We start from the raw sequence: 20,651 nt of genomic DNA, 5'->3' as shown, positions 1-20,651 counted from the left end.
CCACAGCAATCAGGACGCTGAACTTGCATTAGCACAACACACAATCCCTTCTGTGCAATAACTTCGGGGTCTACAATAACAACGTGCAATATCTTAGATTGTGCAATATTTTAGAATTTACCTTGCCACGACGTGACTTTTTATATAACTTACTTATGTTTTTACTGGGAAAACGAACTTTGTGGAGTAGCACCACCAATTTCGTTATACGCAGCTGTGTATGATGACAATAAAGGCTTTTGATTTGATTTATACTTTGCATTTTTGGGCGGGCAATATTTTATTTTATCAGAAAACAAGAACAAATATACATTAAGTAACAATACAGTATTTAAAAAAATCTTACTTGTTAAAAACAATGAATATTATATTTCTTTTATTTTCATTGCTTTCAATGATTTGTTTTTGTTTTCAGATTTTCTCATTTTTAGCTATGCCCTGCGGTTGGATGTCTCCCAATTCAATCCATTTTGATTCAAGAAATGAGAAAATACGTCCTTTGCAACAATAAATAAATATCTTTCAGGCCATGGGAAGCCGTATCAAGTGTTATTAGACTCTAAATTGTTAAAACATGCTTTTTCTAATTGTGTCTCATCCATTTTGTGGAAGCAATATTGCAGTTGTAGTGCAATTTTTTAACAAAAAAATTTAATTGAATGAAATAGTCCAGGAAACGTATGAGCTTCCTGTAGATTAAGCTCTTTATCCAATATAAAGCATCATCATCACATCACTCAACCCACACAGAAAATATAGGATATCCTGAACAAGGGCTCTGCTTTCCCCGCAATGGACACTCACAGTGAACATTGATCTAGGCCAAACAGTACTAACCAGATCCCGGATGGTTTGCTCCTTCTCTTGCAACTTCCTCCGCATCTCTTGCAGCTGGCTCTTGCTGTGCTCCTGGTTTTCCAACACAGTTGACTGCAATCTGTTTAACTCTTTTTGCAACTGAAAAGATAATGGTTCGCTCAGGGCAATACTTAGTAAAAGGTGAGATTTAATAAAAGAAAATATACTGTACATCGTTCTTTTCTGCCTCATGAAAAGATGTGATTTTTCCAAGCCTGGCCTCCCATTTTTTGTCCTAACAGGAGAGTTTTTACTACAATAACCTTTCTTAGGCAATATAAAAAATACTAAATTCTGTTATACCTGCTGTTTTTGTTGGTGCTCCAGCTTTTGAAAGGCTTGAATGTGTACCATTTCCAGTGCTTTGAAATTATCCAGTTCCTTCAGCACATCTTTATCCTTGGACTGCTGCTTTTCATCCTGGAAGTGCAAAACATATAATGAAAAATAAGTGGCCAAATAAAAAGAAATGTGATGTAATACTTTTCCTTGCCTCGGGTGTTCTTGTTTGTATGAGGTGTTGATTTTGAATAAAATCCTTAAGATTTTTAATCTCAGATTTGAGGCTTTCAATCTGAGATTTCTTTTCACTTTCACGTATCTCTGAAAAGATTTAAATCAAATATTTTTGTTATTTATGGATTTAAGTAGTGGTACATGCTCATGCCTACTAAATTGCCAAATTGGTAGCTTACTCACGTAGTTCACTTTCTTCAATGTGTCGCTGCAGCTTTTGATTCTGTGGAGAAATATAATGAATTATTTATTATTTATCTATTTATTTTCAAATAAAGCACACTCCTTATAATTTTATTCAATCTTACTTCAGCTGTTTTGGCTTCCAGTGTCTGTTGCTGTTGAATTATGTGCTGCTTCAGACTGTTCATCTCCGATTTCCAGTAGTGTATCTGTGCTTTCTCCTCACCATTTGATTGCAACTCTGGTTTGAAAAAACAAACAAAAAAAGATAATTATAGTGCTACACGAGTATTAACTGTTCTACATTCAAAAAGGTTATTCAAATGATTTTGGTTTGATTTACGCATATCATTCTCATCAGGGTGACGCCGCTGCATGTGACCTTGGAGAAATGAAGTGGTGAGGAACTTTTTGTTACAAAATCCACACTGAAAGACAAGAAAACTGGTGTTAATAAAACAAAACAGAGTTCATTGATGTCTGGTATGTCAATCAGGTAAGATGGGATAATTCATTGATCCCCAAAGGGGAAATAATGTTGGTCATTGAGTCACTTCTGAAAATTAATTCATTCAATTTCTGTACTGCTTATCCTTACAATGGTTCCAGGGGGTGCTGGAGCCTATCCCAGCCAACTATGGGCAGCAGGCGGCGAACACCCTGAATTGGTATGGCACAGGGAGACGACCATTCACGGTCATATTCATACCTAGGGGCAAATTAGAGTGTTCAATCAGCCAACTGTGCATGTTTTTGGGATGAACAGTGGATCAGCTCTACACCTTCTGGGGATGGGAGTTCACCCAACCAGTCTAACATGTCCTTTGATGACTTCAAAATTCAAAAAGCCTTTATTGTCATCATACACAGCTGCGCATAACGAAATTGGTGGTACTTGGAGAACGCGTTCGAGCGTGTCCCCCGGGGAGTCTTGTGGGGGGGGTTGTCCGGGGGTACGGAACCCCTGGTACATGCAGTCCGGTCCCTCTATGACCGCTGTCAGAGTCTGGTCCGCGTAGTTGGATCCGTTTCAAGTGGGGGTTGGACTCCGCCAGAGATGCCCTATGTCATGGATTTTGTTCATAACTTTTATGGACAGAATATCTAGGCGCAGCCGTGGTGTTGAGGGGGTTTGGTTTGGTGGCCTCAGTATTGCCTCTGCTTTTTGCAGATGATGTGGTTCTGTTGGCTTATCAAGCCATGACCTTCAGCTCTTGCTGGAATGATTCGCAGCCGAGTTTGAAGCGGTCGCAATAAGAATCAGCATCTCCAAATCTGAGACCATGGTCCTCAGTCGGAAAAAGGTGGCATGCCTTCTTTGGGTCAGGGATCGGGTCCTTGTTCACGAGTGAGGGAAGAATGGAGCGGGAGATCGACAGGCGGACTGGTGCAGCGTCTGCTGTGATGCAGACTCTGCGTCGGTCCGTCGTGGTGAAGGAGCTGAGCCAAAAGGCAAGGCTCTCCATGGTCACGAGCTGTGGGTCGTGACCGAAAGAACAAGATACCGGATACAAGCGGCTGAAATTAGTTTCCTCCGCAGGGTGTCCGGACTCTCCCTTAGAGATAAGGTGAGAAGCTCGGTCATCTGGGATGGGCTCGGAGTAAAGCCGCTACTACTCCGGATCGAGAGGAGCCAGATGAATCGGCTTGGGCATCTCATCAGATGCCCCCTAGACGCCTCCCTCGGGAGGTGTTCCGGGCACGTCCCACCAGAAGGAGGCCACGGGGCCAACCTCAGACACGCTGTGTCTCCTGGCTGGCCCGGGAAAGCCTTGGGAACCTCCCAGAAGAGCTGGATGAAGGGACCGAGGAGAGTGAAGTCTGGGCTTCCCTGCTGAAGCTGCTGCTCCCGCTACCCGACCTTGGATAAAGCGGAAGATGAGTTGAGATGGGTATACATTTGTTTTTTAGTTCAGTTGCCCAATAATTTTCCACTCCCTGTATAACTTCCCCATTGCAATACAAAATACCATAAACACAAAAAAAATGAACGGACAGAATTGTAATTGATTGAGTGTCACAAGCCAGATAACCAGATTCAGTAACACTTGGAACCCCTTAGTAAGTGAATTAAAAACTGAATTGAACTCACCACCTGCCAGCAGCAGTAAATCTAACCCTTATGTCTAAAAACAAAAGTTTTCTGTTAATTAAAAAAAATACAGCATTGAATATATTGGTTTTTAGTTCAGTTGCCTAATAATTCTGAACTCCCTGTATATCTCTATTGCAATAAAAATACTATAAACATAAAAAAATAAAAAGAATGAAAGAAAAGAATTGTCATTGATTGAGTGTGACAAACCGCGGCCCGGTGGAGCGAGTGGTTAGCACGTCAGCCTTACAGCTCTGGGGTCCTGGGTTCAAATCCAGGTCGGTCCACCTGTGTAGAGTTTGCATGTTATTGCCGGGCCTGAGTGGTTTTCCTCCAAGTACTCTGGTTTCCTCCCACATTCCCAAAACATGCATGGTAGGCTGATTGGATACTCTAAATTGCCCCTAGGTATGGGTGTGAGTGTTCATGGTTGTCCGTGTCCACCGATTCAGGGTGTCCCCCGACTCTGGCCCGAGGTCAGCTGGGATAGGCTCCAGCAACACCCGTGACCCTAGTGAAGATAAAGCGGTTCAGAAAATGAATGAGTGTCACAAGCCAGATGACCACTTTGTAAGTGGATTAAAACTACTCACCACCTGCTGGGCAGCAATAAATCTGACCCCTACTGTCTAAAAACTAAGTTTTTTTCTGGTAATCAAAAAAAAATACAGCCATGGAGTTTTTGCAAATTGCACACAATCACAAAAATGGTATCAGCTGTGTTGTCATTTCTTTTACGTCTAGAGTTATGCAGCATCCCAAACACAAATAATTCATCACTGACCAATACCTTTTGGCTGTTGGTGATATGTGGAGCAAACAGGCTTTGCTGTTTGCGGATGATTTTCCTCCTGTTCTTGAGCTCAGCCGTCATCACCATCATGCTCTCGTCCTGCTCCTTTAGCTGAGCCAGTAGCTGCTCGTGCTGCAAGTTGGCACTCGCCAACCTCTGTTCTGCTCCTTGCAGATTCAGCGCGAGACATTCCTGACAATGAAGGAGCCATTCCACCGTGAGCTGAGCCAATTGGAGGATCTTGATTAGCGCTCGGTCTACAGGGCTTTGACACCGCTGACATCGCTCCCCATCCAAGCTGCAGAAGGTCACTGTGCTTATGTGCTCCTGAAGGACATCCACATCGAGCTGACTGATCACCTGGTCAATATCTACAGCGTGGATCCGCCGCCAGTCTACGCATTCCCTACGCTGCCGAAACCTAAACGGCAGAATGGCTTGTGGTGCGCCAGACGGAGCCATTCCTAGTACAGACTGGACTTTCACTGAGTGCTGGCTGAGTGGGGAATTCAAGAGGGATGGGATTCCTGCCGACGAATGATTTCCTTGAGTGTCACTGCCGTAAGTGTAGTAGACTCCGTCCTGAAATGGCTGCAACACACAATAAACCCTGCCTCATACATGTGACTAGATCCGCCAAACTGAACAATTCATACATTTTTGACAGAAGCTTTCCGTGTCAATTCTAAACTGTTAGTAGCCCAGTCCCCTTACCATATTTAAATCATTCGGGACTCCCGCAAGGATCGCAAATCGAGGAGCCGTCGTTTCTATGTTGTTCCGCCCTCTCACAGCCACGAGGACAAACGCCGCGTTGCCGTGGAAACGGGCTTCACCGGGGAGAGAAATGTAATCAAAACACTGCAGTTAATCACCCCAATGTTTCCTCAACACAAGCAGTGGCCGGACTGTGTCCTGACTGAGATAAATGGTGCTTCATAAAAATGTGAAATCCACCATTTCACGTTAGCAAGTTAGCTTACCTGCAGAGCGCGAGGAGGACAATTTTTGAAAAGGATAGTCGGGTTAATTCAATTCGCACTCCTAATCCGACAAACAATTATACGATGATAGAATCGGGGTTCGCATTACAACAACATGGTTAAACTTAAATCCGCCAATAATGTCCTCAGGAACTATGATAAAACATGAAGAAAGCCCCATTTCTTTTGATTTTTTTGTCAGCTACACAAACTAACCGAGACCTTAAAATGGCATTTGCTGCAACGAACGTGAAAGGTTTGTATTAATAACCCATCACTATAACATAGTAAAAGTAAAACAAACTTACAGTCGGAGTGGTAGTCGTCAAATATTTCTAAGACTTTGGAAAAGTTTTACCCGAAGAATTTCGGAGTGACTCGGGGATTGACATCCGGTACCTTCAAAATAAATCAGATGACTTGAATATGACATTGATTATCAAATGTCAACAGATATATCATATAGTTTTGCAGAAATGTGTTCAACATTCTTCCCAGTAAGTCTGTGTAGGTAAAATTGTTCGACGTTTAAAATTGTAGCTGGTCTCTGTGTTGTTACTCGTTTAAATTAGCATGGTCTCCCCCACCAATCTACTTCGTTGTTTTTGTAGGCGCAGATGTTAGGAAGTGATCATATCAGACGTTGTTGGGTAAGTGCATTAAATTTCAGTCATTTGAATGTTGGAACTATTTTTAAAAAAGAGCGCATACTTTTGTTGATTTTTGCAATGGAAATACAACTTACGATCGCTTTTCAGGGGTTTCCCGATGGATTGTGGAGACAATATAAAAACAACGTTCTCCTGATTTCTGGTACCATCAAAGTAAAATCATATACTAGTAAGAAATATTAACCCCACCCTCCTTTACCAAACGTTCCCATTGCTTTTAATTCGTACTTTTTCATGACTTGTTTCATTATTGCTGCGATTTAGATGGCAGCCAAAATGGCGTCTTTTGACATTTCCTCCCAAATAATCTGGAGATGATTAAATGCATATCTACACAGTCAGTATGATGACACATACGTACATTTTAGGTCTGTTATACGTCTCATGTTGTTGGTTTAATGACGTTCAGTTACAGCAAGTCGAACTGGACTACAGTCGAGACACATTAATAGAAATTAACCCTTCAGTTGAAAAAAATATTTAATTGTAAGAATGTCTTAGTCTTAGTTTTTTTCGGGCCTGAACACTGTCTCATTTGTACCACAACATTGCAATGTACCAACCACAATACAGACGCTCCCCTACTTACGAACGAGTTACGTTCCGAGCGATTGTTCATAAGTTGAATTTGTTTGTAAGTTGATTCAGTGCTATATTTTGTATTATAATTTATGTTTAAGGCCTATGTAAGTATATTGAAGGTTTATATGAGTGCATTTGTATGTTTAAGGCTTGTATAAGTAACCAGCATTGGTTTGTACTGAAAAAACATTTAATAAAATGGAGAGAATACATGCAGTACTGTATACATACATTAGGGAGAGAGATATTTACTAGAAACTGGCCAAAAGAAGCTATCTAATAACGATTGCACATTTTTCTTCTTTTTTTCATCATAAATGTTGCGGTAGCACTGTATGGCATCATTCAATTGATTTGCAAACTTTGTGCAACGTTCAATATTTGCGTCCTGCTGCTCGATCTTTATGTTTATAAATGGTACTGACGGTCGAACGATTCAAGTTGTATTCCCATGCAACACTTTCTCACGCGCATCAAGCTTCTTAATTATTGCCACTCGTTTCAAATGAAATGGCTTGCCTCTTCCTTGCACCTCCCTCACTAAAAGCCTTTCGCTTTTCACCAACCATATTGAATAATGGATGCACGAGATATTTAATGATACAAATGAAAAAGGTTCTTTGCGCACTGGAGATAGGTTCACGCACTTCCGCATTGCAACGAAGTGTGCAGAAGAAGGTAGATGCTGGGTGAGCTGAGCTCTCACAGCGCCAGGCAACGGTATTAGCGGCAGAAAGAAGTACCGTAATTACTCGAATATAACGCGCACTCGAAAATAACACGCAGGTAATTTTGGGCCAAAAAATTCTGGAAAAACGCAGTACTCGAATATAGTGCGCACCTAAAATTTCCCGCTGACGAAAATCAGAAATCTTACCTTTTTTTCTTCGTTTCACGATTGTTTTGTTCAAAACCGGATAGAGAAATCTTCAGGTACGAGCGTGTCGAGTGTCGTGCAGTTGGTGTAGTTATGCGTTTGAATTTTAGGGCAATAGATGATACATAGAGTGGACAAACATATCATGTAGACATGTTATGTTGCAATACCTTTTAGACTTCCTTGAACATTGACTACATTTCAATTGACAATACCATGTTTTAATTCAAATATCTATTGTCATTCTCAAACAAGAAAAGGAACATACAAATTGAATAAATAAATGATTTGAAGATATGCACAATGGAAAAGACTATCACATGTAACAAGGGAATGTACTGCCCCCCGCTGGACATATTTCTAAATACAAGTACGTACTACACTACAATGTAGTATTCTACTTTCCAGCTTATTAATGCAGGATTGTGATGTTTGTGAGGCTTGACGATCTTTAATATGCGTGTATTTTGAATTCAAAGTTGGAAATTGCACAATGTCCGTGCGTCAAAGTGAGTTTGACAATGCTTTTTTCGATCGAAAATTTGTAATTTATTTTAGTTATTGATTATAACACGCACCCCCAACTATTGGAATTAATTATATAGCAAAAATATGCGTGTTATATTCTAGTAATTACGGTACTACTCGGAAAAAGGCGCGCAATACAAAATCGAACTTACAAACATTTTTCGACATAAACGCAATTTGCAGACATGTTCGTATGTACCGTTGTTTGTAACTCGAATGTTCGTAAGTAGGGGAGCGTCTGTACTCACACTTTTTTTTAACTTGCATATCTGACTCATTTAACAATCGTCAGGCTCTCATCCAGGTCTTGACAGCCTGGGCTACTTTATTTTCAGCGCCCTTTGTTGATAATGATACACATCTCAGCTGCCTTCCCCCCGAACTCGGTGTCTAGTGGTGATTATAATTATGAATATTATAATTATAACCATAACAATTATTATGAGTGGTGAGCGTGACGGCCTCACAGTGGGAGTCCTGGGTTCAAATCCAGGTCGTTCCACCTGTGTGGAGTTTGCACGTTCTCCCTGGGCCTGTGTGGGTTTTCTCCAGGTACTCCGGTTTCCTCCCACATTCCAAGAATTGCACCAGTACGGGTAACTGGCAAATGCTGAACACATGTCGCCACGACAAAACATTTATTCACAACATATGGTACGGAAACCTGGTAAAACAAACCACTACCAATATGAACACAATTTTCATATGGAGTTTACAATTTTAAATCTTTAAACTCTAATTCATCATCATAATATTTAAAATTTATCAAAGTCTGATTGATCATCATCTGGTTCACCAAACAATTGATTCCTTTCTTCTTGATCAAGGATAGCACTCCCTGGCCGGACTCGTTTCCCTGGAGCAACGTTTTTTTAATTTTACAATCCTATTCCCCTATCAACTTGCCAAAGGCTATTTGGAGAGGGCTGGCATTTGTAAAAGAAAGTAGATTGTCGCCATCTGGCGGACAAAGACAGGTTTTACGTCTCCCATTATAAATATCGGCTGCGGGGGGAACGTTTTCTTCTGCAGAGGGCAGTGTTTCACCGGGATTCGTGTATAACGTGCTTTGCTTCAGTTTTTTGGTACAAAATTTTGCACGTTGTACTCGAATAAATACGGTAAGTTAAATATTGTTTTATCAGATTTTTTCAGAATTCTAATTGGTGTTGTAAGCTACCTCCATTTGATAAATGTTTTTTCTCTTCTTTTTAACCGAACAGAACTGACTTTGAGTTTCATTTTTGATGCATGTACTGTATTTTCACGACTATTCGGCGCATCGTATTTTAAGCCGCAGTGTAAGTAACGAGTGCTATTTCTGTATTTTAGACAAAGCACGCACCATTTCATTAGACGCAAATATTATATATGGATGAACATCGAAACACAATAGCGCTGGCTACCGGAAGCAGCCTATTTCCGGGTTCCGGTGCGCAGTGACTGCTGGGAAATATAGTTCTTGCACGCTACACCCACACGCTAAAAACACGTTTTAAAAAGGCAACAGAAGCAAAACTGAGATCGGTTGTACTTTATTTAGACATTTTACAACTCACTCACGTTATCATCACCCACAAATCCCTCAAAGTCCTCATTTTCTGTGTCCGAATTAAACAATTGCCCAAACGAGCCTTCCAAAAAGCCGGGTCCCCTCTCTTCGTTCTCAGAGTCACCGTCATTTCCATGTGGCTCCTTAGAAATGATGCCGGCTTTGGCAAAAGCTGAGCAAGCAGACACGTTTGCCCAGGCGGCCACAATCCATTCACAAATCGTAGCGTAAGAAGCCCGGCGCTGCCTACCACTTTTCGTGAAGCCAGGCATGGCATATATTTATATCATTTATGGATGATTATCGAACCGTAATAGCGCTGTCTACGAAAGCAGCCCCAGACGATATTTCCGGTGCGCAGTGACTGCTGGGATAAATAGTCCATTTGTCAATACACCCAGGTTGACGGCTGTGATAACTTTGCACTAATAGTATCAATATACTACCACGGCGAACGCACTAATTTGGTGCTACATGTACCAAATGCACGCTACACCCGCACGCTAAAAACACGTTTTTAAAAAGGCAACGGAAGCAAGACTGAGTTCGGTTGTACTTTATTTAGCCATTTTACAATGTACTCACGTCATCATCACCCACAAATCCCTCAAAGTCCTCATTTTCTGTGTCCGAATTGAACAATTGTCCATCGAAAACGCTGAGTTTAATACGTTCGTCCAGGCGGCCACAATTCATTCGCAAATGGTTGCTAGCTAGTAGCTAGCGTAACTATTCCAAGGCTGTCTTCCATGGTTCGCAACTGTGTTGATGCCGATCGCCAGGCCACAATCCGTTCACAAATAGTAGCTAGCGTAACTAGTAGTCTAAGGCTGTCTTCCATGCTTCGCAACTGTGTTGATGCCGATTGCCAGACCACAATCCATTCGCAAATAGTAGCTAGCTAGTGTTGATGCCGATCGGCAGCCCACAATCCATTGGGTGTATTGACCCAAAAAAATATCCCAGCAGTCACTGCGCAGTACTTTATCTACGGGAAAATAGTAGAGTCGGGGGCTGCTTGCCATAGTTGTCCTATCGACGGATTTATTTTATTTTATCGTGATAACAATTTTAGTATTGGTCCATATATAAAGCGCACTGGATTATGAGGCGCCCTGTCTATTTTGGAGAAAATTTCAGACTTTTATGTGTTTTATAGTCGTGAAAATACGGTAAGTAAATTGGCCTGGCATCTAATATCTGAAGTCAACTGTAAATTATCTTTTTTATGTTGAAGAATATGACATATTTTACTCATTCATTTTATTGTAGCTGTTTCATTTTGATATATTACTACCGTAGGATTAAACTCTTGTTCTTAACTCGATTACAATGAACAAAGGCTCTCTGTCTGAGATTCTTCTTTGAGGTTGATTTCACACTGATAAGAAAACAGATTGTGTGGACTCCAAAGGACATCTGAGACAAGGTGCTAGACAGATGGTGTGGACTTCAAAGGACAGCTGAGACAAGGACCTAGACGATGTGGATTCCAGGGCCAGCAGTTACGGAGACAAATGGACAGTGGAAAATCCCAGGGAGGATACCCCTCAAGACAGTCGTGGACCAGTCCGCATCTCATTGTTAATCAGTGAATGAATATTCATTTTTGTATTACTATAACTGGGCAAACTCGGGTTTGGACGTTGTCTTTCTCATCCTCCGCTGGGGGCAGAGACACTCAGCGGGCTTATTACTTGGGAGGGAGACCCGGAGCTCTGTATGGATCAATTTGTCAAGAATAAATCATCTGTGGATTAACTCTCTACCCTGGTCTGTCTCCTCCGATGCTGAACACGCACAATTGTTAGACGGGATAAGACAGATTTAGGAATTGGAGTCAGAAGCTAAAACTTTACGTCCAACAATTTTGGTGACCCTGTCCGTGAGTCAAGGGGAGAGAGGCTGCGTAGACATATAGGGGTCGGTTAATGGTTAATGCCGGAGTCGCAGACTTCGAAGCACGTCGGGGACGTGATATTTATTAGGAAAACGTTTGGAACGTGACACTTCGGGGACGTGGGATTAAGGAAAAGGGTAGCCCGGGACACCCCGCCGGAATCGCAGACTTCGAAGCACGTCGGGGATGTGATATTTATAAGGGTGGTCTGAGACACCCGGCATCTTTCTATGGAGACTTCTCTGACAGGCGCCTGAGATCAACTAAAAGGTAAGCAGAATACCTGTTACTTAACCGTCAAAATTCTGATAGTGGATTTTTTAAATTATGGAGAAGTCACAATAGAAACGTGATCTATATAACACGAGTATCTGTTAAGGGAACATTTCTGTGATATATATTCGGAATCTGGGATTCCTAACGGTCGTATTAAAATAAGGGAATCGGGAATTCCTAAACGATCGTATTAAATAGGGGATTCCGAAAGGTTGTATGCAGGAGACCTGTTACTTTACCGTCAAAAATTCTGCAAACCTATTTATTAGAATAAAAGTCACAATAGAAATGTGATTCATATAACACGAGTATTTGTTCAGGGACATTTCCGTGATTATATATCTGCAATCGGTGATTGGGGATTCCAGAACGGTCGTTTTGAGATAAAAGAAAACGATCGTATGAAAACAAGGGAATAAGAGATTTCGAAAAAGGTTGTATGCAGGAGACCTGTTACTTTACCGTACAAAAATTCTGCAACCTTATTTTTTAAGTCTTCAGCAGGGAAACAACTGGGTCCACAGATGTTTGATTCCTCGGATTGATTCTAATAAAAATTCCAAATTCCTAGAATTGAATATACTAAAATTCTATATTTATCTGGTGATTTGTGATGACTGAATTGGTGAAAATGGAAGGAGAGCTTGAGAGAGAATGTGAAAATGTGTGTTGAAAGGAATGTTGAAAAAGATAAGAATGCCACATTACGGCCAGCACCCCTTCACAGATGCGGACACCCCTCACCCGACAAACTAAGCACACCCTGTGCAAACATAAAGAGGGGGGGTCGCCCATAGAGCTTACTGCTCCTTTTACACCAAACAAAGGGCAAGGAAGACTACCACAAGAGAGAGAGAGATGTAGAGAGAGACAGAGAGACAGTTGACAGTATTGGGATATATTAGTGACAAATTATGGGTCCTCTATTAAACACTGAAATTTATAATTAGGAAATGGCTAAGTGGAAGGTTAGTTTCTCTAAATTTTAATTGTGGTAAGAATGAGCTACAAAAATGGCTCTTATTTTAAATAAACACAAGCTTGGAGCAGAATAGGAATTTAGCTATCTGCAATTTAGCTATTTTAGCAAAATGAGAGTGATTTGCAATTTAGACTTAAGTATTAAGAATAATTTAGAATATTAATGATATCAAACATGAAGACAATGCAGAAATGGCATTTATCCAAATTATTAGGTAAATTATACCTGGCAAGTTTAGATAAAATATTTAATTTAGGATAGGCATGATTTCCCTGCGATGGAATAAACAATACATGTTCAGTGCACGGGATATGTATCTTGTTTTGCCCATCAGCAGATGAAATATGCTTTAGCGTGAGTCATATTAATGACTATTAGAATATCATGGATTGCATTAGCATCAAACAATTGATGTCAACCAAATGACGTTAACCTATTTCTTTTGATAATGATTAGTGCTGATAGGACAGCAAAATGGAGGTGAGCTGCCAAGAAGCCCAGACTGGGGATGGCGCTCTCCACTAGTGATGAAAAATTGCAGACCACTGATGTCTGATTGAGTGTGAGCGTGAATGGATGTTTGTCTTTTGTGTTTTTGATTGGCCGACCACCGAGATATAATAAATCGATCAGATATCAAGGTGGAAAATGATTTAGAAATTTGAAATCAATTTTTGATGAAAATTATGGAAAATGGTTTAGTCCAATTAAATTTTTGGTGAAAATGCAGCAGCAGTACTCCAAAGGTTAAACTTGAAGTGGAGGAACAAATCTGCTATGCGAAATTTGAGGGCACTGAGAAAAACAAAGACTGATTTATAATGGCAATATAACCAGTGATAATGGCATCCAAATTGTGTTAGCGGTATAATCGACTAAATTGACAAAAGTTTCCATACTTTGTTATGAAATCATTGGGCCTTCATAACGAGGTCAACCGGACAACAAAATATGGAAATCCTATTTAGTAGATCATACAAAACACCATTATTCACTACACGATTGGAGCTGGATGATGAGGCTAATCTGGCTATCTGCATAAAAGAAAAAACTTTAAAGAAATGCATTGGATTTGGGTTAGCAGAAGGAGACTGTGCTTCTCAACAGACAACAGACTGGACCAACGGTGGTCCCGGGAGCCTGGGTGCTCAACCCAAAATGCGAACGTCCGTACAAGTGTTGCTGACCAACCAGCAGACATGAAAATAGCCGATCCACCTTGTGGAGAAGGTTCTCTCAGTTGATACGTTTGAGGAGACGGGTAAGATAAACTTTTTGACGTGATCAGACGTAATGGAAAGCACTCCAATATTGATTGGAAAAATTATTGCTCGGGGAGCAACGCTGTACGTCATAAGGAACTTTTTATATTGGTTTTATTGTCTCCATAAAAAAAGAATGAAAGCTTTCAATTGAGACCAAATCTTCTTACAGATAGTTAATGTAAACAATTAGGAAGAAAATGGATAGAAATGTAACTATATTTTAATTTTATGCCGGACTATTGAAAAATATTGATTAGGAAAGTTTTATAGGAGATGATTGGCAAACTCCAAAGACATGGAATGCTACATTTGATAGAAAGACTACTAGATCGGGATATTTTGAATTTCAAACAACCGAGTTTACTATGCAACGGGATACACATTGTTGAATGAATTGGGACTTGATTAGTATGCATTTTATAAGTAATGAGTTTTAATTGCTCTAAAGGTTACAGTTATGCATAACTATTAACCCTGACAAACAAGGGGTGGTTGCATTTAGTGGGTTCAATTCTACTCAGAATTATAAATGTGTACAGACGCTCCCCTACTTACGAATGAGTTAGGTTCCGAGCGATTGTTCATAAGTTGAATTTGTTTGTAAGTTGATTCAGTGCTATATTTTGTATTATAATTTATGTTTAAGGCCTATATAAGTATATTGAAGGTTTATATAAGTGCATTTGTACGTTTAAGGCTTGTATAAGTAACACGCATTGGTTTGTACTGAAAAAAAAATTAATAAAATGGAGAGAATATGTACAGTACTGTATAGAGAGAGAGAGATTTATGTATTAGAAACTGGCCGAAAGAAGCGATCTAACGACGATTGCACAGTTTTCTTCTTTTTTCATCATAAATGGTAGCACTGTATGGCATCATTCAATTGATTTGCAAACTTTGTGCAACGTTCAATATTTGGGTCCTGCTGCTCGATCTTTCGTTTATAAATGGTACTGACGGTCGAACTATTCAAGTTGTATATATATGTGCAACGCTCACCACTCTCACGCGCATCAAGCTTCGTTATTATTGCCACTCGTTTCAAATGAAATGGCTTGCCTCTTCCTTGCAACTCCCTCAATAGAAGCCTTTCACTTTTTACCAACCATATTCAATAATGGATGCATGAGATATTTAATGATACAAATGAAAAAGGTTCTTTGCACACTGGAGATACGTTCACGCACTTCCGCATTGCAATGAAGAAGAAGGTAGATGCTGGGTGATCTGAGCCCTCACAGCGCCAGGCGTATTAGCGGCGGAAAGAAGCACTACTCGGAAAAAAAATACAAAATTGGACTTACGAAAATTTTTCGACTTGAACACAATTTGCAGACGTGTTCGTATGTACCGTTGTTCGTAAGTTGAATGTTCGTAAGTTGAATGTTCGTAAGTTGAATGTTCGTAAGTAGGGGAGCGTCTGTACATTTGTTTCTGGATATTAATTGATTTGAATGTAACTATTGCAGAGAACGGGAAAACTGTTTTCCTGAGGAGAAATCAGCCTGGTTTGCTTTTTGTATTTTTCCTATTTTTAGTATGATTAGTTAATTTGTGTAATTACAGTAAAGAGAAATTGGCAAAATAATGTACGGCACCAAAATGTCTTGGGTTCAAGCCCTCCCATTGGCTTTACTCTCTATTCGTCAAACCATCAACAAAACCACAAATTTTGCCCCATTTGAATTACTTACTGATGCCCGGTCCCAGTTCCTCACTCACCCCATATGAAGAAGTTCCGTTACCCGATCTCTCACATGCAGCATATTAGTCGACAACTGCATTCTCTTGTATCTAGTATATCCTCACAGGTACAGGAGGCTGCTGCAGCTGCACGTGATCACCCACAAGATCCTCCAAAGGCGGCCTTTGATTCTCCCGGGGACAGGTCACATACATCTAAACATGACACATAGTTCCTGGTCTGGACTGGGCTTATCCCAGTCCAAGAGAGGGAAGTGGGGTACAGGATGTTTTGGCTTATTGATTATTGTTTTAATTTTTCTCTTGTTATTTTTAGAAGGAGCGCTCCACGTGTATGTCATACTCCTGTTAGGCGATCTCCAATCAGACGGATATGGCTCCAATGACACCGCAATCTCCAACGAATGAGACACCACTAGCTTCCTAACCCTGTGTGCGTGCTCCTCGGATACCGATCCATGCTGGCCAGTGGGGATGTGTAAAAAAAACCAGTACTACTCAGGCGAAAACTGGCAAGGTGACTCCGTCAATCATATCCCCTAAATCGAGTGAAGTCCGCATAATCCATGGCAAACCATCAGTGGACGATTGGTTTAGAATGACTACAGGTATTATAGCAGTATCTAACAATTGGCTGTTAATGGCAGAGCAAGCTGCCAGCGAAACCCAAGATGATTGTCTCGTGTGTATGGGTGCTCGACCCGTGTTCCGCATTGTTTTGGCCCCAGTCGACAATGAATGTATTGTGGACCTCCCTAAAAAACACCAATCCGACATTTAATTGTTCTAATTACGATTCGATATTCCCACTTGCCCAAGAGGATAAAGAAAAACGAATTTTTGACAAATCGGTAGCCCGCCAAAATTTTACCTGTCTCAAATTAAACGGGACTGGAAAATCGTTGGGAAGCATTCCGTCTGACTGGTGTGTAGTAAATATGTCTTTTCCAGTACCACACCCCTTATCCCGAGCTGACATCTGGTTATGGTGTGGAAGCGATAAGTTGTATGATAGATTACCCACAAATGCTTCTGGTGTGTGTTCTTCGGTGTCTTTGTTGCTTCCGGTTTCTGTTTCCCCAGTGGATCTCACAACTGAAAAACGATTACCTTCAAACCTGAAGGATGTTTTGCATCGCAATAAGAGAGCATCACCCACCTGGATGGGTAACTCCGACCCCACCTATATTGACGCCATAGGCGCCCCACGTGGCGTTCCTGATGAGTATAAACTGGTTGATCAGGTTTCAGCAGGATTTGAAAGTATTCTAATTTGGGTAACCCCTAACTAAAATGTTGATCGCATTAATTATGTTCATTACAATGTCCAACGACTTGGCAATTACGCTGTTGAGTCGTTTGAGGCGGTACATGAACAGTTAGCAGCAACATCTCTCATGGCTTTCCAAGATCGTTTAGCATTAGACATGTTATTGGCTGAGAAGGGTGGTGTGTGCTATCTTTGGTGATGCTTGTTGTACTTTCATCCCTAATAACATTGCTCCAAATGGACGTCTCACCAAAGCCTTAGAAGGCCTCCGAACCCTGACTAATAAAATGGCAGACCATTCAGTTGTGGGCGCCTCAATCTGGGACCAATGGATGAATCATTTCGGTGCCTGGAAAGGTTTGGTGGGCAACGTCCTCATATCTGTTGTTGTGTTCACTGCTTTACTTATTCTCTGTGGCTGTTGCATCATCCCCTTAGCTCGTACTCTGGTTGTTCGTTTGATTGATAGGGCAGTGGGACCAGGCCCTAAAGGTCAGTAGGCTCAGTTGCTCCAAACTGACCCCTCTGCACCCCCCGCTGAGCATGTGTTCATGGATACACTAATGTAGTGCTTCTTCGTTTCTTTTCTTATACTAATGTAGTGCTTCTCCGTTTCGTTTCGTACTAACCTGTGTGTTGTTTGTCGGTGTGGTCTCTTTGGGAGACCAAGAGAGGAATAAAGATTATGACATATTTTACTCATTCATTTTATTGTAGCTGTTTCATTTTGATATATTACTACCGTAGGATTAAACTCTTGTTCTTAACTCGATTACAATGAACAAAGGCTCTCTGTCTGAGATTCTTCTTTGAGGTTGATTTCACGCTAATAAGAAGACAGATGGTGTGGACTCCAAAGGACAGCGGAGACAAGGTGCTAGACAGATGGTGTGGACTTCAAAAGACAGCGGAGACAAGGACCTATACGATGTGGATTCCAGGGCCAGCAGTTACGGAGACAAATGGACAGTGGAAAATCCCAGGGAGGATACCCCTCAAGACAGTCGTGGACCAGTCCGCATCTCATTGTTAATCAGCAAATGAATATTCATTTTTGTATTACTATAACTGGGCAAACTCGGGTTTGGACGTTGTCTTTCTCATCCTCCGCTGAGGGCAGAGACACTCAGCGGGCTTATTACTTGGGAGGGAGACCCCGAGCTCTGTATGGATCAATTTGTCAAGAATAAATCATCTGTGGATTAACTCGCTCTACCCTGGTCTGTCTCCTCCGATGCTGAACACGCACAATTGTTAGACGGGATAAGACAGATTTAGGAATTGGAGTCAGAAGCTAAAACTTTACGTCTAACAATGTTAAAGTTGATATTTGGTAGAAATGTAATTATAATTTTATTCATGTCTCACCGTTAGAAAATCTCATCTAATTTTCTGAACCGCTTTATCCTCATTAGGGTCACGGGGGGTGCTGGAGCCAATCCCAGCTGTCTCCGAGCCAGAGGCGTTGGCCAGCCGATCGCAGGGCACAAGGAGACGGACAACCATGCACACTCACACCCATACCTAGGGGCAATTTACAGTGTCCAATCAGCGTACCATGCATGTTTTTGGAAGGTGGGAGGAAACCGGAATTCCTGGAGCAAACCCACGCAGGCCCGGGGAGAACTTGCAAACTCCACACAGGTGGACGTGACCTGTATTTGAGCTTTGAGGCCGACGTGCTAACTACTCGCGCCACAGGGCCGCCTCTTATAATCACATGTATTCTTTAATTGTTTTCAAATAAGTAGGTTTTTAGACAGGACGTCTGTGGAATTTATAGTCCTTTGTTTGGTTTGTAACTCTTTTACATAGCTAAGTCAATGATCTCGGTAGGGATGCCCGAAGAGACGAATGGTGGCCTTGTTCTTGACTGTCGAGACAAACGGGGACAGGCTGGCCACAGACAGGCCTTTTGTTAACACCCCAAACAGGATATTACAATGGAAAAACACAAAGTAACAAATACCCATCTAGAGGTTATGATCTTCAATACTAAAATGTGACATTATCATAGGGTACCCGGACGTTTGGTCGACGGACGTTTGGTCGACGGACGTTTGGTCGACGGAGACTTGGTCCCCGGACGTTTGGTCGACGGACAGTTCGTCGAACGGACGTTTGGTCGACGGATTCGCCGCCGGACATTGGGTCGCCGGATTCGCTCGCTCTCAAAATTATAATAATGAGAGAGAGACAAAGAGTTTACTGTTGAAAGTGATCAACCAGGTAATCTCTCGCTCTCAAAATTATAATCATTAGAGAGAGAGTGAGTTTGTAATTGCATTGACAATGTAAGAGAATTAATATCTAAATATCTAATATCAAAATTATCAATAAGCCGATCGCAGGGCACAAGGAGACAGACAATCATGCAGACTCACACCCATACCTCGGGGCAATTTGGAGTCTACCATGCATGTTTTTGGAATGTAGAAGGAAACCGGAGTACCCGGAGGAAACCCACACAGGCCCGGGGAGAACATGCAAACTCCACACAGGTGGATGTGAACTGGATTTGAACTGAAGACCCCAGACCTGTGAGGCCGATGCGCTAACCACTCACGTCACTGGGCCGCCCAAGAAATGTTTTAAAATGCATTCAAATAACTGAAAAAAGGTTATCCTCTCCCCTAAACTAGGCTATCTTCATCCTGCTGATGATTTGACTGATCCCGCTCCCGCCACCACCTTTGCTCACTTGAACGCTACCACTGTATTGTCCCGTGCCATCGCAGAGTTGGGAATCTACCCTGCTGTTGACACCCTGGAATCCACCTCTCGTTTCATGGATCCCAACATTGTTGGAGCAGAGCACTACGATGTTGCGCGTGGTGTGCAAAAAATCCTTCAGGTCTGACATTTTAATTGTAATCAAATTCATAGTTTATTTTTACGCTGAACTCCATTATTTATGTACTCTAGGACCACAAATCCCTTCAGGATATCATTGCCATCCTGGGTATGGATGAGTTGTCTAAGGAGGACAAGCTTACTGTGGCTCGTGCCCGTAAGATCCAGCAGTTCCTTTCCCAGCCCTTCCAGGTGGGTGAAGTTTTCATATGCCACATGGGCAAGCTAGTACCCCTAAAGGAGACATCAAAGGATTCAAGAGCATTCTTGGAGGTGAGGGTGAAGGGTTAAGAATTAATAATTATTTTATTTAGCGGTGTATATCAATTTTAATTTGTTTGTCATTTTAGGTGAGTACGACGCTCTACCAGAGCAGGCCTTCTATATGGTCGGCCCTATTGAAGAAGTAGTTCAGAAGGCTGAAAAACTGGCTGAGGAGCACTCTTAAATACCTTAAAAATCAAAAAATTACGGCTGTAAGAAGTAGACTGGTCCAGTTGTTAGGAGCACTTACTTGGTTTGTAATACATGTCCAAATACAAAATGATCTCTCCTGCTATCATGAAAATTGTGTTTGTTTCCATTTGTTAGGAAGATGATATAAAAAGTGAGCCTTTCTGCTACATGTCAATTGTTTCCTAGTAGAGAATCTTGTACCTACAATGTCCTCAAAATGGCACTCAATAGCCAAGTTAAGCAATGATCCAAATTGGTTGCAGAAATAAAATCACAAATTAACGGCATATGTTCCTTTCTTTGT

General features: G+C 41.4%; 2 protein-coding genes across 8 annotated transcripts in view; one reads left to right on the top strand and one right to left on the bottom strand.

Annotated features, from left to right (window-relative positions):
- dzip1 (DAZ interacting zinc finger protein 1) overlaps positions 1-6,475 on the bottom strand; it is a 42,934-nt gene extending 36,459 nt beyond the window's left edge. The window contains exons 1-11 of one of the 7 annotated variants that reach the window (XM_077595531.1): positions 6,174-6,462; positions 5,737-5,827; positions 5,160-5,275; positions 4,443-5,036; positions 1,901-1,985; positions 1,683-1,798; positions 1,558-1,597; positions 1,352-1,461; positions 1,162-1,278; positions 1,031-1,093; positions 838-957 (exon numbers count right to left, since the gene is read on the bottom strand). In XM_077595531.1, coding sequence (XP_077451657.1) covers positions 838-957; positions 1,031-1,093; positions 1,162-1,278; positions 1,352-1,461; positions 1,558-1,597; positions 1,683-1,798; positions 1,901-1,985; positions 4,443-5,036; positions 5,160-5,162 — 1,248 coding nt within the window. In that variant the 5' untranslated portion in view covers positions 5,163-5,275; positions 5,737-5,827; positions 6,174-6,462. Of the gene's footprint in view, positions 1-837; positions 958-1,030; positions 1,094-1,161; positions 1,279-1,351; positions 1,462-1,557; positions 1,598-1,682; positions 1,799-1,900; positions 1,986-4,442; positions 5,037-5,159; positions 5,276-5,428; positions 5,706-5,736 lie in introns of those variants that run through there. The other 6 variants (XM_077595798.1, XM_077595618.1, XM_077595448.1 and 3 more) reach the window with 6 other exon arrangements.
- LOC144071477 (uncharacterized) lies at positions 5,890-20,634 on the top strand. Its single transcript, XM_077596679.1, is given in 7 exon segments — positions 5,890-5,925; positions 6,040-6,078; positions 6,187-6,241; positions 19,681-19,892; positions 19,964-20,135; positions 20,138-20,164; positions 20,242-20,634. Coding segments are annotated over 7 exon segments (624 nt in total). The 5' UTR covers positions 5,890-5,904; the 3' UTR covers positions 20,340-20,634.
- The last annotated feature ends 17 nt before the right edge of the window (positions 20,635-20,651 follow it).

This window comes from Stigmatopora argus, chromosome 1, assembly GCF_051989625.1.
Source record: "Stigmatopora argus isolate UIUO_Sarg chromosome 1, RoL_Sarg_1.0, whole genome shotgun sequence".
Lineage (NCBI taxonomy): Eukaryota > Metazoa > Chordata > Actinopteri > Syngnathiformes > Syngnathidae > Stigmatopora > Stigmatopora argus.
This window is presented reverse-complemented; position numbering and strand designations above follow the sequence as displayed.